General features: G+C 35.7%; 1 protein-coding gene across 1 annotated transcript; it reads right to left on the bottom strand.

Moving 5' to 3' along the window:
* Positions 1 to 11,898: 11,898 nt before the first annotated feature.
* On the bottom strand, positions 11,899 to 12,252 carry LOC140444276 (uncharacterized). The gene has a single exon (XM_072536025.1). The coding sequence runs from the start codon at positions 12,250 to 12,252 to the stop codon at positions 11,899 to 11,901; it is 354 nt and encodes a 117-aa protein (XP_072392126.1).
* Positions 12,253 to 13,136: the final 884 nt, after the last annotated feature.

The following is a 13,136-nucleotide window of genomic DNA, read 5'->3' on the forward strand; positions in this document are numbered from 1 at the left end:
CTCTACAAATCAAAGTATGCCATGAAAATTAATCTGTAAATTGTACTGTTTTATTAAGGCAAACGTGACGGCCCCCCAATTTCGTACGATTAATTGCTTTAAATTGTGGAGAAAAAGGGCTTAGAATTTTAAAATAGTCTGTATTAACTTAGAAATTTTACTAAAACAAAACTATTAAACGCACCGATAATCATGGAACGTCGGCATTTAACACGTATTCAAATGATAAGTGCTGTGAATATAATTATTGAGGCTAGTCTTTCACAAGCTGATGTTGCACGTCACTTTGACGTGTCTCGAAAAGTGATTTTGAGATTGTGACATCGATATGAACAATTTGATGATAGGTGAACGTGCAATGACTCCTCGACAGAATCGGTATGTGGTAGAATTAGCTATTTCCTCGAAATGTGCATATGTGCAACTGCACTGCAACTGCACGTGAACTCTGTGATTTTCATACTGTTTTCAACGCTCATTTCAGGAAAAATAGTGAAAACGTTCTAACACGTATAGTTATTTTACAAAATAATGTAATTAAAGAATAATTAGGAGACATCAGCAATATTTTCATGTCAGCACTTGTTCTTGTCGTACCTTCTCCCCATCCACTTGCTGGCTCACTTCGCCTTCTTTTATGTCAGTGACTATCTGTCGCGCTACCTCTTTCCCCGCCATGAACAAGCAGTGAGCCTCTGATACTGTTCTAATTTCTACAGTTCACAGCAGCTCTTCATTAGGTGCAGTTCACGTGTTGTTGTTACTAGTGCTTCAATGTAGTAACTGTTTTCTTGTGTTGTGAAGTTATTGTATTGTATAGACATTAAAGAATGGCTACCAGAGGATGTATAAACTCGCCAGATTGCTTCTGTTACAATTGTGGTAACTATACCGTTAAAAAACAACAAAGAAACGTTTCCTATTTCGTTGAAAAAGTATATTTCGCTTAGTTTGATATAAAGTTAGGTGATCAAGATAAGCCTTGGGCCCCACACAAAGTTTGGTGTGTTTTGAAAAACAGAGGCAATGCTTTCAGGTAAGAAGCAGTCCTTTCGTTTTGGAATACCAATGGTTTTTTAGGGAGCCCAAAAATCATAGTGATGACTGCTATTTTTGTTCTTGCAACATACGAGGTTTCAATTTAAAAAACAAAAAGGATATTTCTTACCCTAACATTCAATCAGCCATTCGCCTTGTCATTCATGGACCTGCAGTGCCAATAACCTATCCTCCATACCCTCCTGTATCTTTGAGCGATATACATCATGATCACAAGCCATTGGATTAGCAAGGTGATAGTGAAGAAGATAGTGAATGCTACGATCCTTTCCATACCGATATCATTCCATTCTCCCAATTTAAACTGAATGATTTAGTAATAGACCTAGGCCTTTCTAAAAAATCAGCAGAAAATTTAGGATCTAGATTAAAAAATAAACATATGTTGGCTCCGGATATATCCTTTTCTTGGTATCGATGTAGAAAAAAGGCATTTGAATATTTCTTTTCCCAAGAAGATGACCTGGTGTTTTGCAGTTATGTTTTTTAACTTATGCTACATTTTAAACTAAAATATGCTCCCAATGAGTGAAGACTTTTTATTGATTCTTCAAAAAGAAGCCTCAAAGTAGTACTTCTACGCAATGGCAATAAGTATGCTTCTATAAAAGTTGGGCAGTCGGTTCACTTGATAGAGTGTTACAAAAACCTTGAACTTCTTTCAAGTAAACTCTGCTATTCAGTCCACAAATGAACACTATGTGGTTTTTGGAAAGTGATTTCAATGCTGCTTGGTCAACAAAGTGGCTATACAAAGCTCCCTTACTTTCTCTGTAAATGGGACAAAAGAGTCAGAAAGCAACACTACATAAAAATGCTTAGCCCTTGAGAGAAAGCTTACAAGTAGGGGTTAAAAATGTTAAGAGAAAAAGCCTTGTGGACCCTAAAGGTGTTATTTTCACCACTTCACATTAAGGTGGGGCTGATGAAACAATTTGTCAATGCATTAACCAAAGAAGGAGAGTGTTTCAAATATCTTTGTGGACAATTTCCTGGTTTATCCACGGCAAAGGAAGAAATCTTTGTTGGACCGGACATTAGAAAACTAATGATAGATCCCAACTTTGTGGACACAATGGAAACAAATAAGAATGCAGCACAAACATATTTTAAATGAGTTGTTACCGGTTTCGTAGGTAAAAAAGAGATCCAAACTACATGACGATCGTCGCAGACATAATCGACAACTGTAAGCATCTTGACTGTTACATAAGCAATAAAGGCTTACCGGCAAACCTTGATAATTTCACCTAGACATCAAAGAAATGGAAAGAAGATACCAAGGAAGATGGAACGTGAGCATGATAGCAGACTAACTGCTAACAAACAGCGAAAGCATTATTATAAGGACTTATATAGTTAAAGAGAAATGTAAGTGTACTGTAAATGTAGTTTGGAACATAATTAATAAGCAAACTAAATTTTGTAACGTTAGAAAAAGGTGACAAATTGCTTACATTTTGTTATTATACCCAAACAGACTCGCTACTTTGTGAAAAACTTGACATGGTAGACAAAAATGGTTTGCATTTTTAAAATTAGCGCTGAAAAGTACATAAAAATCAGTTATCAAATTTCAAACAACTTTCAAAAAATATTTTTTTGCAGGCCTGTGTTATTCAAAACATTTGTTGTTAGATTTTTATGTTTTATATTGAATTTTATGTTTAAAATTTCCATGAAATTAGTACACATTTTTGTTTGATTATTTCATCATAGATAAATCGTATTACACTGAAATTAAGATCAATTTATTGTTGACTAATTAGGCGTTATAACGGTATGTCATTTTTTTAAATTCAGTCATAATTGATGTATAGATGTATATATAAGAAAAAATCTTTGTGTTCCCTAGACATTTTTGATGTGTTTAGGTCTGGAAATTTCATGAATAGTTTTTTTTTGGTTTTAATTATATGCGTTTTCTGCTTTTATAACCAAAAAAATGGCCTATTTATATAGTTTATTATGTAAATTAATAGTAAATATAAAGAAGTATTTTTAAACTATTGTACAATACGTATCTAGGATATACATACTTATTTAAAAAAAAAATTAAATTTTTAAAGCTTATAATTACATATATATCATCTATAATTATCTATAAAACTATTTTTTGTATGAATATCTGCAATAGAGTTAACTAAAAAATTAGCTATACATTGTTTAGGTAAGTTATTTGATTAGAACTAATATTTCCTATGCGATCGCTATTATTGAGCTATTTATATCCTTTTAAAAGGTCATTAATCTTTTAGAGACACAAGTTTCAAAGCTTTTATGCCATCTTTTGTGTTATATTTAATACACGAATTAATTCAATTATACATTATTTACATATACGAGAGGCATATAACATTTAAATTAAAGTGAGTGGAAAGTTGAAACATAAAGCATTAGTTAGAAAATAGGGAAACACACATATTTCCTTCGTTTAAAAGTTGTTTCCTTTGTGTAGTAAGTTATTGGTAGAACGTTAATGGAGTAGGAAAGTGTCAAAAAAAATTTCAAATAGATTCTTCTACTCAAATCATCATCACTTGGTACTACAGCCCTTCGTTGAGCCCTGGCTTGCATTAAAACATTCTTCCATCCTCGCTGTCAAGTGTCGGTCTTCTATGTCTCCCTACTTCAATCTCCCTTAAAGCGTCCTACACATCGTCCAGATAGCTGAGTTTAGGTCGCCCTCTTCTTCTTCATCCGACCGGCCTATTTAGCATGGGTATTTTAGAAGGATCACTTTCATCCATCCGCATAACATGACCCACCCATCTTAGGCGGTGTATTTTGATAGTCTCCACGAAATTTGCATCGCCAAAAATACTAGAGTTCTAAATTATATCGCCTTCTTGACAGTAACTCCGACATATATGGTCCTCAATACTTTTTATTTTTTAAGATTCATGAGCAAGCACTGGGCATATTATTGTTTTATAAAGTTTGCACTTTGTTTTTCTTGACATATTGCTCGCCGAGTTGAGGGCTTCTTCTTCTTCTTCTTCTTCTTCGGCTTTTCCCATTATGAGTTCGCCGTTTTCGTCCTCCACAGCACTCTATTCTCCCAGTTACCTTCTCTGAGGTCTCTATCTATCATAGCATTTCCGACGTATGTTTTCCATCTTGTAGCAGGTCTTCCTCTCCGTCTTCTTCCCGGCGGGTCCCAGTTTAATATTCTTTTCGGCCACCTATGCTCTGGCATTCTTTGTACGTGCCCGTACCACTGCAGGGCTCTGTTTTCCAACTTTTTTGTAATTAAGCATTTTACTTCCATTCTGTTCCATATTTCCTCCGTTCTTATTCTATCCGTTCTTGTGATTTGTAGACATCTTGTCATAAAGTCCAGTCCAACTGTTCTTATTTTATTTCGTATTGTTGTTGTCATTGGCCATACTTCCGCTCCATATAGGGTAATATTCATCACTATGATTTGAAAGATCCTCTTTTTGTTTTCTTTGGTTAGAGTGTTGTTCCATATCACTCCATGAAGTGCTCTTGTGGCTTGTTTTCCCCGTGCTATTTTTATTTCTATATCTTTCATACAAGTACCATCTCGGCTAATCATTGACCCTAAATACTTAAAAGCCTTACAACTCTTAATAGTCTCTTCTTCTAAACTTAAGTTCAAATCTGCAACCTCGGGTCCAATACATAAGTATTCGGTCTTGCACATATTTATCTTGATCTTTATCAGTTGAGGGCCTAGGCCAAAATAACAGCGGTTAGCCACACATATACTTTTTCTTATTTCTTTGAATGTGTTATTTTTGCAGTCAATCAGTGACACTAAGTAGCAGAACTCTTCCACCGTTTATATTATTTTGGTGTTGCACCTCGAAGTTATTTTGTTGCATTATATACTATAGCACTATAACCAGCATATATTTAGTTATCTGGGTGTTAATCAGAAGTCCGATATTTTCTGCGATGTTTTTAATAAGTGTGAAGGCTTCAACTACATACTTCATTTCGAGTTATTCCAATGATCACGCTTTTATCAGCATATGCCATTATTTGTATACTACGGGTATAAATCGTACCCGTTAAGTTTATTCCTAAATCTCTCCCAACTTTTTCTAACGCTAGGTTGAACAGCGTGCATGAAAGTGCATCTCCCCGACGCAGTCCTTTGTTAGTTGTAAATGGTTCTGAACGATCCCTTGTACCCGCACTTTACATTCAACTTTCCCCACTGTCATTTTAATTAAATCTACCAATCCTTTTGGTATTCCAAATTCGATCATAGCCGAATATAATTGTAGTCTGTCAACAGTATCGTACGCTGCCTATGTCTATGCGTATAATAGTCTATGTCTATGACATACTCCGTCGTTTTTTCTAATATTTGTCTGATGGATGATATGTGATAAATGGTAGATCTATTTTTCAAAAAGCCTCTTTGATAGGATCCTATTATATTGTCAGTATACTGTGCTAATCGTTCGTTAAGTATTAGGGATAAAAATTTGTATGTTGTATAGAAACATACCTTAGAGTTGCCATAGAAAGGTTGTATGTGCCATGCTCTACGCCCTAAAAAAGGCAATAGGTGCCATTCCTAATACAAAACTTTGTATGGGGACTGTAAGATGGCTCCAGAGGTATGAGCCTTGCCTGTTGCTGCAGGGTACCTATGAGGTTCCAACAGTAAGCTATATTCGGTCTTGCACGTATTTATCTTGATCTTTATCAGTTGAGGGCCTAGGCCAAAATAACAGCGGTTAGCCACGCATATACTTTTTCTTATTTCTTTGAATGTGTTATTTTTGCAGTCAATCAGTGACACTAAGTAGCAGAACTCTTCCACCGTTTATATTATTTTGGTGTTGCACCTCGAAGTTATTTTGTTGCATTATATACTATAGCACTGTAGCCAGCATATATTTAGTTATCTGGGTGTTAATCAGAAGTCCGATGTTTTCTGCGATGTTTTTAATAAGTGTGAACGCTTCAACTACTTCATTTCGCGTCCTTCCAATGATCACGCTTTTATCAGCATATGCCATTATTTGTATACTACGGGTATAAATCGTACTTGTTAAGTTTATTCCTAAATCTCTCCCAACTTCTAACGCTAGGTTGAACAGCGTGCATGAAAGTGCATCTCCCCGACGCAGTCCTTTGTTAGGTGTAAATGGTTCTGAACGATCCCTTGTACCCGCACTTTACATTCAACTTTCCCCACTGTCATTTTAATTAAATCTACCAATCCTTTTGGTATTCCAAATTCGATCATAGCCTAATATAATTGTAGTCTGTCAACAGTATCGTACTCTGCCTATGTCTATGCCTATGACATACTTCGTCGTTTTTTCTAATATTTATCTGATATGTGATAAATGGTAGATGTTTTTCAAAAAGCCTCTTTGATAGGATCCTATTATATTGTCAGTATACTGTGCTAATCGTTCGTTAAGTATTAGGGATAAAAATTTGTATGTTGTATAGAAACATACCTTAGAGTTGCCATAGAAAGATTGTATGTGCCATGCTCTACGCCCTAAAAAAGGCGATAGGTGCCATTCCTAATACAAAACTTTGTATGGGGACAGTAAGATGGCTCCAGAGGTATGAGCCTTGCCTATTGCTTTAGAAAGAGGTTATGTACCAGACTGTTAAATTTATTATTATTGTTACACTTCTTGAAAATTAACTTTATTCAACACCAACAATATTACAATACTTTTTAACTAATTGACAACTATATAATTATATATTTTCTGACGTTCCAAACTTCTTCTTTTTTGTCAATGGACTTTTCCTATGTGGGATATATCTTTCGTAACACTGCTTCCTCCTTTATAGTTATTCGCCTCGAATAACTGGACTATCGGGGATCGATTGAAGCCAACGGGGTGGATCAGTTCCATGGTATGGAGCTAGTCTCTCGATATGAACTACCTTGGGTTTACTTCTAGCTGAAAACTGGATGCGATAGATTAGATCATTTATTTTCTGCAGGACGGTATACGGGTCTTCCCAGTTTCGTTGAAGTTTCGGACAAAGTCCTTTCTTACGTGTGGGATTGTATAACCATACTGGGTCACCTCTTGCGAAAGTTGTACCAGTAGCATGCATGTCGAGCCTGGCCTTGGCTTTATCACTTTGAAGCTTCAAACTTTTACGAGCAAATTCGTAAACTTTTTCTAATTTTTCTTCCAAATTTTCAATGTAGGTCGGGGATGAACGTTCTTCTTCGCAGGGAGGCAATCTTCCGAAAATAAGATCTTGAGGAAGCTTCATTTCTCTTCCGGTGATCATCATTGATGGAGAATAACCAGTTGCTTCATGTTCGGAACTTCTATAGGCTAACAAGAATAGAGGAATTAAACTATCCCAATCTTTTTGATTATCAGAGACAAACATTGAAAAGTATTGACAAACAGTTCTATTATGTCTTTCGACCATTCCATCTGATTGTGGATGGAGAGGCGTAGTGCGAGTTTTCTTAATACCCAAGATTTTCATTAATTCTTGCCATAATTCTGATTCAAAATTTCGTCCTTGATCAGAATGTAACTCTAAAGGAACTCCATGTCTTGATGCGACGTGTGTTATAAATACTTCTGCTACTGTAGTCGCTTCTTGATTAGGAAGGGGTACAATTTCAGGCCATTTTGAAAAATAATCCATTGCTACCATTAAGTACTTGTTCCCTCTCTCTGTCATTGGAAGTGGACCAAGAATATCCACTGCAAGTCGTTCAAAACGCTCTCCGGAAAGATATTGTGCCATTTTACTACGACTTCTTGTTCTAGGGCTTTTTTTACCATTACATAAATCGCATTTCCTACACCAATCTTCTACATCTCGGCGACAATTGATCCAGTAAAATCTGTCTCGAACTCTGGCCAGTGTTCTTTTGACTCCAAAATGTCCTCCAGAAAGGCTGCTATGAAGTTCTTGCAACACACTTTTAATGTGTGATTTCGGCAGTACCACTTGTTGAACTATACGTACTGCATCGGGACTTTCCCACTTCCGATATAATAGACCATTGGAAAGATACAGAGATTCCCATTGAGCCCAGTACGCTTTTATAGTTCCACTGTATTTGGTTATCTACGGTTGTGATTTCTTCATTTTCTTGAAATCTTAATTCTCTTTATTTTGGGCGAGATCTGGAAATACTTTTTGCCGCTTCATACTCCTGGGCTGAGACTAGTGCTCCATTTAGCGATTTCTGATGTTGTAATCGGAGAGCTTGTTGCATTTCAACATCCTGTAGTCCATCTATGAATGCCTGTATTCCAATTTGTTCCAGAAAATCTTTAGGTGCCTGAGGGTATGCCAAGTGCAATAGTCTTTTAATGTCGGCTTTAAATTCTTGCAGGCTTTCGTTATGTTTTTGATATCGAATTTTTATCTGACTTTGGAAAACCTGCTTTAGATGCTGTTGGTCATATCTTGTCTCTAAAGCTTCAACGAGAGAGGTATAACTGGGTGCATCTTGGGGAAGGAATTGCAAAACGGTTGCTGCCTGTCCTCGAAGCGACACCACCACAGAAGCTGCCATTTCTTTTTCATTCCAGCCATTTGCTCTAGCTGCAGCTTCAAATTAAAAACGATAAGTTTCCCATGCTGTCTGGCCATCGAATGTGGGTGGTTTTAAAAATTTACTAGTTCTAATTGTACCTGGTTCAATTATGGAAGGTGATGAAGCTGTTTGTTTAGATTCGACGTTAGTTACTGAAACATTAGATAAAGAAGCTTGGGTATTAATTTTTTTTTCTAACTCAACTATTTGTATTTGTAAATTAGATTTCAAATCATTTTGTTGTTCTATTTTATTTTCAAAATTGTTTTGTTTTTCTTCTAATTTATCTATTTTACTAATGATTTGACTTATCTCTAACTGAAAACTTTTGTGAATTTGGGATAAACCATCTATGATTTGTACCTCTATTTTTTTACGCCTCTCCTTTTCCTCTTCCTCTTCTTGCCTACGCTTCTCATTTTCCGCTTTCTCTTCTTGTCTACGCTTCTCTTCATCTTTCATTTTTAAAAACCATGCAAGGGGTCCGTACGTATCCATTTCTTTGTCAAATTCAGTGGATCTTGTATTTACCATTAACAACTGCTAAACATTTCTATCCCACCACTGTCACCAATGTTACACTTCTTGAAAATTAACTTTATTCAACACCAACAATATTACAATACTTTTTAACTAACTGACAACTATATAATTATATATTTTCTGACGTTCCAAACTTCTTCTTTTTTGTCAATGGACTTTTCCTATGTGGGATAAATCTTTCGTAACATTATTAATTTTGATATGATTAAAGGGTACAGTTTGTTGCAATGAGTGAAGTGAAAACTTGAAGAAGTAATGATACTAGCAGCTTTGGCAAGGAACAACTTATGCTGGCAAACCATATAAAACTAGAAAACGTAAAGATATATCATAAAACCGTTGCCAACACAGGAGGTTTGTAACATAACCTATTATGTTTCACTCTGTCTTACTTTATATATTTTTTATTTTTAGTTGATTTGTAAGTGCAAATTTAATTGTACAACTAGCAGTTATCGCTAGAAAAAATCCTTGTTTAAAAAGTATTACCGAGAGAATACCAAAACTCAAGGGTCTTATCTGATAGATCTTATTTACCTCCTGCGGGTTATGAGGTGCCGACATGGTACCTATGAGGTTCCGGAAGATAGTAAACGTCAGTAAGCTACACCCTATCCAATGAAGATGGAGCCTTTGCTTGAGTAAATAAGAATACATTCATGAATACCTTTGCTGTAACAAGGAAAAAGCTGGAAGTTCTTTTAAATAAAAAGAAACTTGGCGAAACTTCTTTCTTAGATAATAGGAAATCTCATAAAAATTCACTATATTCTGAAGATGATCGCTGTGTTATAAAAGAGCACATTAATTCAATACCCCGCAATGTTGATCTTTATACGTGGGCAAAGTACAGTAAAGAATACTTAAACCCAGACTTGAATGTAAATAGACTGTTCAGACCTTATCAAGAGCGATATCCAGATACTAAAGTAACTTATAAATTCTATAGATCTGTTTTCAAACGCCAATTTCCAAATTAGTCTTTTCGACGACCTCGAATGGATACATGTCACATCTGTAATAGATTGTGCTGTGAAATCCGTATAAACAAAGGAAGTAACCATCAGTCATCTAGAATTTTACCTAAGGAAATCCGAAAAAAGCAAGAGAAATACTCAAGCAAGATACAATGGATTCACAATAACCTGCAGCAAGGTTTGTTGCTTATTACTAACGTTTATTAGCGTTAGCGTTATTGCTAACGTTTTCATTTAGATATGTTCTACCTATCACAGATTTCCTATTTCAATTTTGAAATACATATAGGAGATACAAATAATGTCTCCATGTTCCTGTGGCACGAAGGATTCTCGGGACGTGGCGCAAACGAAATTTCGTCGTGCCTGCTTCTTCTTAACGTGCCCTATCAAGTCCCCTTGACGTTGGCGATTAACATGGCGAAACTGTCTGTGTCTTGAGCTATTCTAAAGAGTTGCTTAGCTTTCCTCATTCCTCTCCACTCCCTGATATTCTTCAACCAAGAGGACTGCTTTCTACCAATTCCTCTGCGTCCTTCGATTTTACCCATCATAATAAGTTGAAGAATATTATATCGGTCTCCCCTTACTACGTGTCCAAAATAGGCCATCTTTCTACATTTGATGTTATCAAGCAGCTCGCGAGCAGCATTTGCTCTCTCAAGGTCTGCCACATTTGTCAGCATAGCCGTCCATGGAATTTTTAGTATACGTCTGTGCAGCCACATTTCAAAGGCCACCAGACGATTAATGGTGGATATTTTTAATGTCCATGCTTCGACACCGTATAAGAGGACTGACCAAATGTAGCATTTAACCATGCGCTTTCGAAGTTGAAGTTGCAAGTTATCATTACAGAAGAATGACTTCATTTTTAAAAATGTCGTGAGGGCTATCTTGATTCTACGTTTTATCTCTTGATCTGTATCTAGTTGTTCAGTAATATGGCAACCAAGATAATTAAAACTGGACACTCTTTGAATTATATGACCGTCAACATATACTCGTGCATCTTGATGTGCTAAGCGGCTAAACACCATGTGTTTTGTTTTTGAACAGTTTATGTTTAGGCCAAACTCTCTTCCCACTGTATCAATGGCATTTAAAAGGCATTGTAATCCATTCATGTCATCACTTAAAATAACTGTATCGTCTGCATATCTGATTGTATTTATCGGAATTCCATTAACTTTCACGCCCCATTTCAAATTATGCAGCGCTTCTTTAAATATTCTATCTGAATATAAATTAAATAACAGTGGGGATAGTATACAACCCTGTCTGACACCTCTTGTATTTTACATACTTCTGTTGATTTTCCGTTTATGCGAGCTGTCGCTGTTTGACGCCAGTATAACTTTTCTACGAATCGTATGTCTTGAGTATCAACTCCTTTATCTTTTAATATTGTAATTAAGTTATGATGCTGTACTCGATCAAAGGCCTTTTTATAGTCAATAAATACAGCAAAGACGTCTTTCCTTTGATCTCGACATTTCTGCAGTAATACGTTTAGTGCAAAGAGGGCGTCCCGAGTCCCAGTCCATTTCTGAAGCCAAATTGTGTTTCATCCTGGTCTTCTTCACATTTATCTCTGATTCTACTGTGGATGATGCGTAGAAATATTTTCAAAGTGTGGCTCATAAGGCTTATCATTCTATAATCGCTACAGTTTTTCGGACGTTGTTTTTTTGGTAGTGTTATGAATTCGGACTTTAACCAATCTTCAGGGATATCACCAGTCGAATAAATATCATTGAAAAGCTTGACCAGTATTCCAATATTTTACTCATTTATGAGCTTTAACACCTCTGTCGGTATGTTATCAGGGCCAACGGCTCTCTTGTTCTTTGCTAACTTTATAGCATGCAGTATTTCTGATTTTAGTATTTCTGGTCCTTCACCTTCAACTAAAGTCTCCAGTTCTTCGGGTCTATCATCATTATACAGTTCACTTATATAATTACACCAGGTTGTTCGAATTTCATGTTCGTCTATTATCATTTTTCCCGACGAATCGGTTATAGTATGTGGAGTTTTCTTATGATAAAGACCAACTACTTCTCTAACTTTTTTAAACATATTAAACGTATCATGTTTTTCATTCAACTTTTCTACTTCCTTGCATTTATCCTCCATCCATTTTTCTTTAGCCACCTTTATTATTTGTTTAATTAGTTTCTGTTTTTCCTTATATTGTGCCTGCTACGTTTCTTAAATAGTGGCTTTACTAACAAGAAGGACATCATTATTTGAGGCGACAACTGTGGTGGCCAAAATAAAAATAAATTTATTGTGTTTGTGTTGATTTTTTGCTTTCTAATGGCGTATACGGTTTGATAGAGCAAAGTTTTTTGGTAAAGCGGCCACAGTTTCATGCATTGTGACAAGGATTTTGCCCTAATGGGAAAACGGAAAAAAACTATGAAAGCATTCCTGCCGGAGGATTTGATCAACGTTATTACTTCCGCAAGTACACTCCACCTTTCGATGTCATCGACATGAATAGCTTTGGTGTTTGGAAAATTAAAGAGGCTGCTGAGAAAACGTTAAATACCGCTAAACTACAAGCAAATCAGTTAGGATACGTGTTGAAAAAGTGAATCCTGTAAACATCACAGCCATTCATTTTTAGAATTTGAATCATGGCATGAAACTTTTAAATTTTAAAAAAGAACAAGATGCCAAATTATTTGAAAAAAATTAAATTAGTGATAATGGAACCCGAAAACAAAGTATCAGCGAACAAGAAGAGCCTCCAATCAATGATACCATACCTCAACAATCCTCAGCACCAATAGTTCTACAAAAATTTACTAAAAATATTTGAAACGGCACAAAAAGACCCTGCTGAAAACACTCATATGCAAAATAATGATGTAATCCGTCCCGTTACTGAAGAAAAGTAGGTAGACACTTCTATTTAAAACCACCTTCTTATTTAAAAAAGAATTTTCTTCGTTTCGTTTCTTTATAACATGATTATACTTTTAGATTAAGTTTTCCGTTTTGTTATATACAAA

Source organism: Diabrotica undecimpunctata, chromosome 6 (genome assembly GCF_040954645.1).
Source record: "Diabrotica undecimpunctata isolate CICGRU chromosome 6, icDiaUnde3, whole genome shotgun sequence".
Classification (NCBI taxonomy): domain Eukaryota; kingdom Metazoa; phylum Arthropoda; class Insecta; order Coleoptera; family Chrysomelidae; genus Diabrotica; species Diabrotica undecimpunctata.

Excerpts from the sequence above, each read along its gene's own strand:
- LOC140444276 (XM_072536025.1), bottom strand. The coding sequence starts at position 12,252 with ATGGAGGATAAATGCAAGGAAGTAGAAAAGTTGAATGAAAAACATGAT.